Source organism: Dermacentor andersoni, chromosome 3 (assembly GCF_023375885.2).
Source record: "Dermacentor andersoni chromosome 3, qqDerAnde1_hic_scaffold, whole genome shotgun sequence".
NCBI lineage: Eukaryota > Metazoa > Arthropoda > Arachnida > Ixodida > Ixodidae > Dermacentor > Dermacentor andersoni.
Window position 1 is genome coordinate 46,985,571 of NC_092816.1, and position 13,102 is coordinate 46,998,672.

Consider the following 13,102-nt stretch of genomic DNA (forward strand, 5'->3'; position numbering starts at 1 on the left):
ACGACAGGCGTCATTTAAATTAAGTCAAGCGCGAGCTTCAAGTGAAGATTCATTTCTGAATACGGCGGTAAGTCAGAGTCAAGCCCTAATTATGAATAAATTTAGCTATGTTGCGTTGCAATAGGAGCGAAAGGGCAGTTTGGACAATTTTAACCAATTTTTCTAAAGCAGAGCTCACTGGTGTTACCCTCTTCACCCTGCTCTACAGATGCTGTTAGCGAGTGTGTGTTGTTGTCTCCGAGTGGGCCACGGACTGCAAAGCAGGCGGCAATGCCTGGCAGAGCCAACCTCTGAGATTTCCAGTGACGCTAGGACAAGAGGCCATACTTCACGGGCCGTTTGAAATACAGAAAAAGTCTCGCAGCCCACTCACCCTGTTCGCAGCGAGTAAGTCATTTACTCAGCACAAATTCAAATGCTGAGAGAAATGTATACTTGCCAACAACCCAAAAATGTTAGTGGAAGTTCCATCCACAAAACAGTGCTGCATCAGTCCTCTGTGCCTCCGCACCCCAAGTTCTCAAAAAAGCCAACACTGGAAAAAGTTTGCTTTTGAGCAAACATAATTGGCTGGTGCATCTATACAAAATCTCTTTTAATTCGACAGCAATGTATTTGCCACGAAATTCTTATTCAGTGGCAAATACAGTGCCACTGAATTAAAACAAAGAATTTTAAAAAGTACAGTAAGTAGATCAAGCAGTCTCGAAGTAATCAGTGGGACAAGGTGAGCAGGAGGCAAGAGAATCAATATTGAGAAAAATGGTTTTGGAGGTTGTACCTTGATATTACTTGCTTTGAGCGGTACGCCACAGCACTCAAGTACTGTTGAAAGCATCAGGAATAAGTAAATTTTTCGAAAAGTATCACTTAACGTGTGTTTATCTGTGCGCGTTTCCGGCACGGTGTCTGGATACACGAAATGGCTCCCAACTGGAACAACCCACAAACTGGGTAATTGTGCATATTGTGCATAACAGCAAAGGGTCAAGTTTGTTGATCACGTACACCAGTTGACTGCCAAGGGCATTAGTGTTTATGTCATCCCACCCACAAGGGGCGGACTAATTGAGACAGCAGAGCCAGGCGAAACTTTTCTCAAAATACAGGAAAAAGAAAGAAATGACTGCGTGGAAAGCACAGGTTGCTGCTGCTGCTTACCTTGAATGGGTCATATTTACAGATGTCATATACACGGGAGGCAGTATAATACACGAGCCCTTCCATGCGGAAGGGCGACACGATGGGTCTCGGCTCGAACATGTTGGGGTGATTGCACACTTTGCGGAGCTGCATCAGCACGTTTATGACGCTCATGAAGTTGCCAGTGGCCAGCGTCTCCTTTGTCCTGCGCACACGCACACAGCACAGCTGTGCAACATCCCACCAGACCGCTGCTCACCCTGCGAGCGACACACACACGTACGGGCAAACGACACATGCAGCTAGCTGAAGGCAAGTGGGTGTTCCATGCAAGCTACCGCATTTACTCGATCCCAAGGCCCACGTGTTTGTGCCCACCCTTTAAGAAGGGTCCGAAAACTGCCTGCACATTACAAGAGGATACGAAAGCAAGATCACATTGCAGCATGTGTCACGAGCAAGTGTCACTTACATTGTCATCACACAGTTTCGGGTAGGTAGGCCACAATGACGTGCTGCTTTTAACACGAAACTTTGTTCAAGAGATATGCTATCTCCCCTGCTCAGCTAGTAGTCATATTATAAGAAGCCAACAAATACTGACACCAAGGACAACATAGGGGAACTTAGTTGTGCTTAACAAATAAAGAAACAATAATGGAAATTAAAGTGGGTGACAAAACTACTTTCCGCAGATGGGGAACGATCCCACAACCTTCGCATTATGCCTGCCATCTGCGGCAAGTTGTTAGTTCACACACTTTAATTTCCATTAATTTATTGTTTCTGTATTTGTTAAGCACAAGTAATTTCCCCCATGTTGTCCTTGGTGTATGTGTTTGTCGGCTTCTCATGATATGACTAATAAAGATCGGGCCCCTCGGTTAATCCCCTTTCTTCTCTGCTCAGCTAGTAGCAACATATACATGTCATGCTTTTGACATTTCGGAGACTTGCATGTGTCGCAGCACTAAATAGCGATGCGGTTAGTTGTGGAATGGGCCACCATTCTATTGGCTGAGTTGTTTTAGAAATGCAAAATATTGAATGCATTTAACAACACAGATATGTTGTGGTCCATAGCCAGCAATTAAGAGCTGTCTGACAGTGATGACAATGGACATTTAACTGTGGATAAAGATGCATGCTGTGAAGGTAAATTACGCAGGTATCATTTTCTTGGGAAAATTGAAGGCACGCAACTTTTCCACTTTTTTTTTTCTGACAGATAAAAACCACATGCTCGTTAGGATAGGGTAAATGATACTTCCAAATCCCTGGTTCTTACTAAAAGCAATAAGTGCAAGCCTGCTTAAAAAGCAGTTGAACAGATTTTACTAACTCTTTGCTGGTGCAAATTGAGGAATGGAGTTGGACAAAGACTGATACCAGCAGCAGGTTGAAAACGAATCCCACCGTGGGACTTCGCCCTGCGTCTGTGGCCACCCAACAGACACCCCTCAATCAGTAAGTTTCCGTACGTAACCTAACGAAACTGGCTGAAGTGGCTAGTAAAATCAAATTACTGATAAAAACAAAATAGACCAGTTCAGTGCAAAATTTAAAAAGTTAATCATTACATCTGCATCAGGCCTGTGGATTGCTTACTCAATAAATAAATAGAACTCTCTAATGAGAAGGACAGACTAGTGGTATAAAAGGAAGACGGAAACACTAGCTTGGTGCATTGTTTTATCTACAGTGCCTCTGGAGTGATATGAGATCGATGAAAAGAACGAGTCACAATCACGTGAGGTGATCCTCCAGAGTTGCACTAGTTAAAGGAACGCTCAAGAGAAACAACACTAAGTCTGTTTATAATATAAAATATTCTTTGGAAACTCAAATTTCATTAATTTCGTGGCAATAAGTTTCACTATGATGCAGTCCAATCCACGACGACATGGGCGAGCTGATGTGGGAACTTCAAGGTAGTGCCGTCAACTGTCTTTTCCTTTTTGCGCTTTTTCGAGCTTACTAAGCGTAACTGCACGGTAAAAGTGGTATTTTAGGTACTGCAGGAGGGCAATTTGCTAATACATGTGAAATAATTTTTCTCCTTAATGTCCCTTTAACGCGCTGCTGCTTTGTACTTTGAAGGAAGCTGCCTGTAAATATTTTTGGCAACTGTATCCAGGAGACAGGAAATAAGAATGCCTGACCTAACACCATCCCAGTTTCTGCCCACAGCCCCTACCATCGTTAAGAATCCCCTTTGTCGCGCAGATTTAATGCTGTGGCTTTAAGTAAAAGAGCCAGCACAACCACCTGGCTGCTTCTAAATAGGCGGCAACCAACGCGCACAGTCTATGCTCGTACAACGCTAGCAAGATGGTCTTTTGTTACCAAGGTATCCAAAATCAATTTCTGGCTAAGCTCACGAGGGTGCAAAGTAGTTATCGCATATCTCGATAGCTGTGCGTTTGGCTGGCTGCTGAAGGAACGAAGAATGCCACAGGAAACTGAACTCCACCGCACCACAACTTTCCATCAAACGGTAATGTTGCCACATGCGTAAATAAAAAGAAATGTTCACAGGCTAAACGATGACGAGAACTTACTTTGTCTGGGACATGAAGTCATCGTAGAGGTACCGCTGTCGATTCGACAGCCGGCACATCACCACGTGTTCATATTTCTTGGGCAGTTGCTTCTCCACCTCGCACTTCAACCTCCGCAGAAGAAAAGGCCGAAGCACCTAGCAACACAAAAACCAGTAAGGGCTCCCAGTCCGGAATAAATTACGCAAAAACAAGAGACAACATGCAAATTTTGATCAGGCGGTGGTATTGCTCCGCACCACAATGCAGAACCAAATGACCCACTACAACAAATCATTAAATTTTGCTTCCAAAATCAAGAACATTGAAAAATATGGCTTTGTAAAACCAACGTACTACTGCACATGAAACGTTTGACAAGTGGACCATCACCGACCACAACAAAAATGCTGAACAAATTGAACAGACTCTAGCAATGAACCAACCTTATGACAAATCACTGCAAAAAAAAAAAAAAAGGAATCATTAAGCTCAGCAAAAAAAGAAAAAGACTTTGGAAGCATTTCATAAAATTAAAGGGTTTTCAAGGCCATTTCGCAGGTCTCAAAAACAACTGACCATTACAAACGACATGCAATGAAGTCGGCCATTTCGCAATAGCCGGCTTCATTCGCATTTCATCAAAACGACAGGAAGGAATAACGAACACCAAAATGCGAGCTATCCCCAGTTGATACTCTATGAGATTGGTTGACCGAGGTCATGAGCACTTGAATCCGGGAGCAAGAATAATTGCTTTCACTCAATTCTATTCCACTCTTATCACACACCCTTTGCTGCGAGTCGGTCCCGGTGATAACACACGTAGCACCGCTTTCACCAGTGACAAAAAGCACGGCAACAAAAAGAGTTGGAATAGAGACTATTTAGACTCCTTTTATCATCCACAGCCCCCCAAGGAAGACGGTCAAACGCACCTTGTGGAGGCGCTTGATGAGGCTCTCGTTGTAGTCGCTGCTGCCCTCGATCATGCCCGTGACGGGGTTGGCAAACCACTCGCGGAACTCCCGGTGGGACTGGAACACGCTGGGCATGAGGAAGTGCATGAGGGACCACAGCTCCATGAGGCTGTTCTGCAGCGGGGTGCCCGTCAGCAGCAGACGCCGTGAGCTCTGAAAGTTGAGCAGCATCTGCCACCGCTGGGACTTGAAGTTCTTGATGTGCTGGGCCTCGTCGAGGATCAGGTACTTCCACTTCTTGCGTCTGAACGCCTGGTGGTCCTGGACGACCAGCTTGTACGAGGTGATGCACACGTGAAAGGCATTCGGCTTGGTCCAACCCTGCACGGAGCAGTAGGGGAGGGGTGCCATCGGAAACTATTTAGGCACAGGGAGGAGGTGGGTCTTCGAAAAAAAATTTGCTTATTTTGAACATGCAGTCCATTTTTGTTTATCTCCTCCTGTTCTAATTTTATGCGAGCTTTCATGAAATAATTTTTTGCAGGGATTTGCAAAATATCAGTTCCTGAAATTTCACTAAACAGGGTACCGATGGCATCTGTATGATTCAAGGAATGCAATAACACCAACCTTATTGCTCCGCCTTACCTAGAACAAGAGTGGCGAGACATTAAAGTTAGTCACCAGAATAACACTTTCTCGAATTTCAAATTCAATACCTCGCAACTTGTGTTCTAAGAAAGGCAGAGCAACAGGGTTGGCGTTATTGCATTCCTCGAATCATACAGAATCCGTTGATACCCTATTAGCAAAATCAAAAGAACAGATATTTTACAAACCTCTGTGGAAAATAATTAAAGCAAGCTTGCAAAAAATCCAAATCAATGGAGATAAGCGAAAATAGGCCTTATATTCAAAATAGAAACAATGTTACACATATGTACAGACGCGAGCAAAAGTTTGGGAACCAAAGGTGCCACAATTATTATTATTATTATTTTTTTTTTTTCAAAGCCTGGCCATTCCGGTTCAAATCAAGAGCACACACCTAAATGTGCTTGACTGACCAATACAGCTGAGCCTCGCAATAATGAAATTGAATGTGAAAATGTGAAAAAAAATTCACTTTCCCAAGAATTTGGTGCTTGCAAAATGAGACAGCACAGATAGGTAATGCATCGCAGAACGAAACTTCACCGTTAAAACTCTGTTACCCTACTTTGGCAAGCTCGCTCGAGGATATAGAACTGCATTGCGAACAGCACAAAGTATGCGGCATGTGTCTATCAGCAGTGGCCGCACTGCCATGGAACAGCATTCTCAGTCGGTTGCTTTCGGAGATACGATCACTTTTGTGAGATTTTGCACAACTCGGCACCAGACGCAGAGCAACAGCGCTTCACGCATGCAGCAGGATTTCCCCAGCACACATTGCCACCCACAGGCAACAACGCATCCCGTGCCGAGCAAGAAAGCGATCGTATCTCGTGTGCCCAAGGACAATCGATCGATTGAGATTACGGCCTCTCTGCACAAAACTACGTCCAGCACCAAAACTGCACACAATGCCTGTCGAGTGGCACCAAAACCAGCGTTTTTGAAGCAAGGGATGCGAATTCATGAACGATCGCTCAAGCTCGGCCTGATGCATGGCACTCCTTGCTGCGACCGCCATCTCGAGCATCATGAACAATTCCACGTCCATGAGACATGGATTTCGTTGTTTCCCCCCCCCCCACGCCCGCCCGCCCCTTGGCTTTGGACTTTCAGGGGGTTTGGTTTAGAATCGGGGCCGGCCTAGATACGAGTAGATACGGTATTAAAGAACTCATAGAAATACATTCAAATTTTCAAATAGTGTCTATTCAATTGGTGGACCGAACAGAACAACATTCCATTTGTTATTAAAAAGTTTAAAATACATGTGCACCCACCCCTAAACAAGACAAGAAAGGCACACTCCTGTTTTCACACCCCAGTGCACGCACCTGTCGCTTCTGCTTGCGCTCCTTTGGGATACCATAGTAGGTGAGGATCTTGAAAGCAGGGCACCACTTTTTGAACTCCATTTCCCAGTTGAGCATCACACTGGTAGGCACCACAATGAGGTGGGGACCCCAGATTCCTGCAACGCGCACATGTAACACCACACCCTTAGCAACCTCAATGGAAAACAAGAGCAAGAGTAGAGATGAACAGTAACACAAAACTGAAAGACAATGACAAACCACTAGGAAGGCTGGTAAGGATGCTCCACTAGCACCATTAGCATCATCAGAGACACCGGGTGTGAGCACTGCACTGTCTGCACCGATGTGTCACCAAGCCCTGCTTTCACATGTTCTCCAATCACGTAATCACTGCCCAAGTCAGTAGTTTTGTCCACAATCTGATTATGATGCATGCTGTAGTGGAGGGTCTCCGGATCAATTATGATCGCCTGGCATTATTTAATGTGCACTTAATGCACAGTACACAAGCGTTTTTGCATACCGCTCCCATTAGAATGTGGCAGCTGCGACCGGGATAAAGCGTGCAGTCTCAAGCTCAACAACACAATGCCATAGTCACTAAGGTACTACAGCGGGTATAGTTTTATCCCTTACCAATGTCTCTTCACATGTTAAACGACAGCACAGTTTAAAAAAAAAGACATCAAAAGTGTTTTGATTTGCTATTCCAAGAAGGTCATCCAAAAAAATGTCAACCTCAAGAACCACTCAAAGAAAAATTCGAGGCATTTGTTGAGTTCAAACGCAGTTACTGCAATAAAATAGACAACGTTTAGGAAGCATTGAGCCATATGACTTGTTATACCAAAGCAATAACTCTTTTCATTTAGTGTCAAAGTTAAGCAGCTCTCTGAGCCAGAAACCAAAGTGTGTTTCTATCAAAGTGCCACCTAGACAACTTCCTGCGCTGTAAATGTGTACCATTATGGACAATCGAAACCAATGGAAGTTAGGGCCAGTTATAACGCTTTCTTTTGTTTTCACTTTCACTAATTCATGTAGTGTTCGCGTGATATTGGTGTGTATGCTCGGTGCAAGGTCTACACCACCGTCGGTGACTGAATAAATAGTGGAACGAGATCGTGATGTTCTACTTATCACTTGTGAAAGGTGTTTGTGACTTGTCGATGATGCTACAATGGTGCGAAGGGTGCAACAAGGCCTGTAACGTGCGAAAAACACACCTTTATCACAAGCCATGTGTGCCAACAGGGAGATTGTCTGGATGGTTTTTCCCAGGCCCATTTCATCAGCCAATATGCCGTTCAGCTTCTTGTCGTGCATGGTCACGAGCCAGTCAAGACCAATGTGCTGGTACTCTCGCAAGCTGTGCTTCAACAACCAGGGCACTTTTGTTTGGACCTGCAGGTTGTTGCAAAAGAAAAATGAAGTGTCACGAATGAGCCTTCCCCAAATCCTAACAACACGTTGGACAAGCTGGTTCATGATACAAAATAAAATTAAAATGTGCTAAAAAATGATGGACAAGACAGAGAACAGAACAGCACTTGTGCAGTTCTTAATCATATCACGTGTGCATTTTCTTTTAGCACTTTTTAAAATTTTCTTGCTCCAGATCTTGTCCACTTCGAAAGAATAATGACACCTGGCACCTCTAAACTAATTTCTGGCAAATGCCACTCATTTGATACAGCATGAAGATGTTTAGTGACACCAGCTGAAAATGACCTTTACGAGCAAATTATTCTGATGATTCGGTCACTGTTGATTTGAACTACAATTGTTGCCTCAAAAGTGAGAAAACAATCTCTCAAGCAAGAGATAAAAAGACAGTATTCAATTTCTCTGGATTGATTGATTGATTGATTGATTGATTGATTGATTGATTGATTGATTGATTGATTGATTGATTGATTGATTGATTGATTGATTGAGTGGCTAACATCCTAAAGCAGCACTGTGACTATGAGAGACGCTGCAGTAGAGGGCCCTCATGGCCTGGAATTGTACTTCGTTTGTTATGCTATTCTCTGTCTATTTTCCAGATGAAAAATAAACATATATTTAGGTTATTTATGTCTTGTCTTTAAAGGGTTAAATGCTTATAAACTGCTCTGTTCAGAAAGGGGGAATGAAAGTGGATGAAAAGGGAACACGCCACAACAGGTGGGTACAGATGTAGCTAGCTTACAGATACAGCTAATGCAGAGATGCATTCCGCAGTGCAGTCCCAAGCCATTGCCTCCTTTACTAGATGCCTGCCGCGTTGCTCGCTTTCCCATTGTAGCGGCGGTTCCTTTAGTTGAAGTTAGTTCAGCATAAATTCCGTGAGGCGGCGCTCGTTGCCTTTTCAACTTCCAGCGGATGTGGCAGCGGCAGCAGAATGCATCCGCCAGCGCGTTATACGCGCGGGCGTCTGTTAGCGAGCGTTATCGCGGGCCTCCGAGACGGTGACAGATGCCATGTGAATCTCAGAGGCCGCAGCACATGATTGCTAGTTGCAGGCGTTCGCCATGAGAGGCGCTCGTTGCCTTTTCGCGGAGGAGAGAAAAGGGAGAGGGCCTGGAACCGAGTACCGAACAACGCGGCAGGCATCTAGTAAAGGAGGCATTGCCCAAGCATACTGGCACACCTCTGTTGAGCTTTGCATGAAAGGGAGTGCCCCTCACCTGCGTGGTGGAAAGGGTGTTCCCCTTGGGCTGGAAGCTCTGGGCAGTGGCCGCAATGTCGGTGATTTCTTTGGTGGGGCCCTTGCCCGATGCATCCTCAGTCACATTCTCCGCCTACACAAACACGCGGGAGACAACGATCAAAAACGGGAAAACGGCCACAACAAACACAACTAGACCAGTACACATGCCAACACTTAGGAGGTCATGTGCAGCATAGCCCTGCACAATATTGCACAGTTCTGTGCAAAACATACCCAAACCAACACACTCATGTGGGGGCTAAAGAGACAGTGCTCCCAGTTTCCATGACAGAAAGCTCAGCTAGTTAGCATACATAATTTAAACGAGTTAATGTAAAAAACACAAACACAGAGAGAACCGGTGTTTTATTTATCTATATTTTGTTCCTCTTTCATCTGCATTCTCTATGTCTGCCTTGTAAAACCAATGCTATAGTGCTCTACAATAGAGTAGACTTCCGCGAATTCAACTGCGGTTAATATGATTTTTCATTTTTCAAGCCTGACCAATGGTCCCAGCCAGTGCCCATGCGTTTATGTGGCCCCAATCTTTCGTTATTTTGATCCTAAACTTAACCTCCACCAGATAATTAGAACTTGACCCGTCAGCAGGGACGCGCATGACCCCTAGTGTGACTTCAATAGCGACTCCTTTAGTGGAAGCATATCTAGGCGTAGCTTAGGAGACAGTGAATTCTTTAAGCACATGTCAATCTCCAATCAAAAACATGTATTTTTGCTTGCCCTGGGAAGATATTCAATTAACAATGGTAGCTGACAATTTACTCGATTCTAATATATACCCTTTTCTTTATTTTCCAGGAAAGTTGAGCCGAAAATTGTCTACACGGTGAAATCGGATATGAAACCAAAACTGTCATCGCAGCCTTCATATGCTTTGCTGCTAAACATGGCTGTATGACGGGGAAGCTAACCTCAAAAAATTGTGCAATAAAGCTGGCTTTATGACAGCTTTCTACTTTTGACACATAGAAAGCAGGCACACATTTGGTTTGGGGACTTGTTAGAATCAGGCAAACAAAGCCAAATGAATCAGCAGTGTGCTTTGCTGTTTCTTCTGCATCTTGATTAAATCGACCTGCTGGATAAATTCGAACAATACTGCTGTCCCCTTCAAGGTCGAATTAATGGAAGTCGACTATATAAAATTGTTGTTACCTCACTTCCTTCCAGCAAGTTGATAAGACCACAGAAAGTAAACAATATGAAGTGCAAACTAAGCAACCATAGAGCCAAATTGGTCTTCTCCATTGTAACTGTTACAAACCTGAGGAAGAAGCAAAGGCCAGGGCTCACCTTCACTTCGGAGTCGACTTCATCCGACATAGGGTTGATCAGGTACTCCATGCCAATGTCTTCCTGCACCTCCCCCTCGCTCGATGTATCCATGTCCTCCTCCTCTTCCTCCTCGTCCATCTCTTCATCAGAGTTTTCCGAATCTGCAAACAGACACCACCGCAGCCAAATCAGACTAGCTGACAAATTAGCAGTTTGTGTTGGTCTGTCACAATCAGAAGCATGGCAGCACTCAAAGGCCATCGACAGATACACCATTGATTGATTCATGGGGTTTATCATCCCAAAGCAATACTAGAGCTACAAGAGACGACATGATGAAGGGTTGTTAATTTTAGCTAACTAGTGCTCTTCAAATGAATATTTCAATAAAATCTGACTATTTTTCTGGGTGAAACAAAGGCCCTGGCAGCCAGGAAAAAGTACATAATGGGAACATATCAATGAGGTTCTACTGAATTTACTACACACCAACATAAGTGAGAAACATTTTAGATTTATTTCTATATGTCTGATAATTCGTTATATATGTGTTCATTACATCTAAGTTAGACTGTAGATGTGACCATACTCTCAGGCTGAAAAATGCAGAAGAGAAAAAAAAAATAATACAAGATCAATTTGTGCAAGTGTATGTTTGGCTGCAAACCTCTGAGGGCACAAGCCCTCCCAATGAAGGAAAGCAGGCAACTTGCCTCTTTCGTTGTCAGCAGCGTCGTCATCCTCCTCCTCTTCACCAGAGCTCCCACCAGCATTTGGCACCTCAGCATCACTGGCATACGCACCACCATACTTTTCATACAAGGCATCCAGTGGCATTTCTCCTGAAAGACAGTAAGGAAAAAAAATATTTGCCGAAACCAACGACGACAGCTGCCAATGTAAGCAAGTCGCCGAATACTTAAATAATGCTATTTGCTTTATTGAAAAAATGGTGCACTTGAAATTACAGTTGAAACCTGGAACAACGCAGTAATATGTCAATGAAATTCCCGCGGCAACGAAATATTTTCGTGTTCTTGGCAAAGGCGATAGGAAATGCACTGCACATCTCTTGACAATGAAATGCTGCTGAACCGCAATCCCGCATTAATTAAATTTAAAGGAATGCTACCCCGCACATTATCAACAAAAAGCGCAAACATAGTACAAAAAGTGCTCAAACGTACGCTCTCCCCACTTCAATTAAATGCCCTCACAGCACACTTGACAGGCCAACCCCATTTTCATCTGCAACAACCAAGTGCCAGAAGCTATTGTGTGCACCGAAAACATGTCATGGCCACCATCTTGTTTGCTGATCACGCATTTTAAATGGCACGACTGCATGTCTCTACCGAGATGTGACGACGGCTTTTGCGCACCTAGCACAGTGCATATTATGTGGCATGGTCAGAAAAGTACAGCAAAAACTACTAAGAAATCCACATTTTCCCACTGGTTTATGGCACTCGAGATGGCGGCCACAGTGTTAACCACCACACAACTGGCAATGATGGAGCGGTCGTATAAGAATACGTATCCCTTGCTTCAAGAAAGCTGGTTTGAGTATCCCCCAACAGGCATCACATGTGGATTCAGTGTCACGGAACATAGACTTGTGCTAAGGGGCCGCATTCTCTGTTGATCACTTTCAGGGATACGAGATACAGACACATAGGGAGAAAAGTTGGCTTTTTAGAGTTCGCATCTGCCACCATTACTGTGCCAAGGACCGATTCTGAAAGCCACGAAGAGCATCACGGAGTGGCGCAGTGCGCGAATGCGCCGGCTGCTTTGCATCTGCATCCTCCTCCATACACATCCAGAGAAGAGAAAGAGAGAAAAGAAGAAGAAAGCGCGAACAGTGAGAAGCGTAGCGGAGCAATGACACCCACCCCTTTCTACAATCTCTCTCTCACAGTGAGTGCGTAAATGCATCGTGGAAGCAGCCCTGAAGCAATAGACAGCCCAGTTTGTAGAAGAAGGCATTGACAAAGTGCAAAGGCTGTGTCGCTTGAGACGAAGCTCTAAATTTCGCAAGATTCAATGAAGTATGATCTAGTGCTGTCAATGATGTCGACAATTCTGAAAACTGGGAGCACCGTAATCATGAGGGCTGGAACCAGTGACCATGCTTATCAATGGAAAAAAAGGGTTAGGCACTCTTTTCCACCATAAACAACTGTTAGAAAGGCAGGCTATGTGCGCCAGGGCAAAACCTGCCATGGTAGTGGAACCAACATGGTGGAAGCCGTTGACATTCCTGAGCTCTGGGAGCGTGTCGCTACTGCCAATATACAGGTGGTGCTTCGAGGGAGGAGTTTCTGAGTGCAGGTAGATTCGGGCTCTGCGTTACGAAGGTATGTTTGCTTTTTTCTTTACGGCAGTCCAGATATGGGGTTGATTTGTTATAATGATTGGATTTTTCTATATGGTTGTAAGGGGAATGGTTATAAGTGCACTTCACTGCACACAACAATTTGCAATAACGCACTTTCACCGAAACAAACTTATTCACTTTAAGCATCGAGAAAA

The 13,102-nt window shown here is 44.3% G+C and overlaps 1 protein-coding gene across 5 annotated transcripts in view; it reads right to left on the minus strand.

Annotated features, from left to right (window-relative positions):
* Positions 1-13,102, minus strand: part of dom (domino helicase) — a 135,621-nt gene that overhangs the window by 83,937 nt on the left and 38,582 nt on the right. For all 5 annotated transcript variants that reach the window (XM_055063994.2, XM_055063992.2, XM_055063985.2 and 2 more), the window contains exons 8-15: positions 11,281-11,409; positions 10,586-10,728; positions 9,246-9,359; positions 7,800-7,977; positions 6,592-6,728; positions 4,622-4,984; positions 3,705-3,841; positions 1,162-1,348 (exon numbers count right to left, since the gene is read on the minus strand). In XM_055063994.2, coding sequence (XP_054919969.1) covers positions 1,162-1,348; positions 3,705-3,841; positions 4,622-4,984; positions 6,592-6,728; positions 7,800-7,977; positions 9,246-9,359; positions 10,586-10,728; positions 11,281-11,409 — 1,388 coding nt within the window. The remainder of the gene's footprint in view (positions 1-1,161; positions 1,349-3,704; positions 3,842-4,621; positions 4,985-6,591; positions 6,729-7,799; positions 7,978-9,245; positions 9,360-10,585; positions 10,729-11,280; positions 11,410-13,102) is intronic.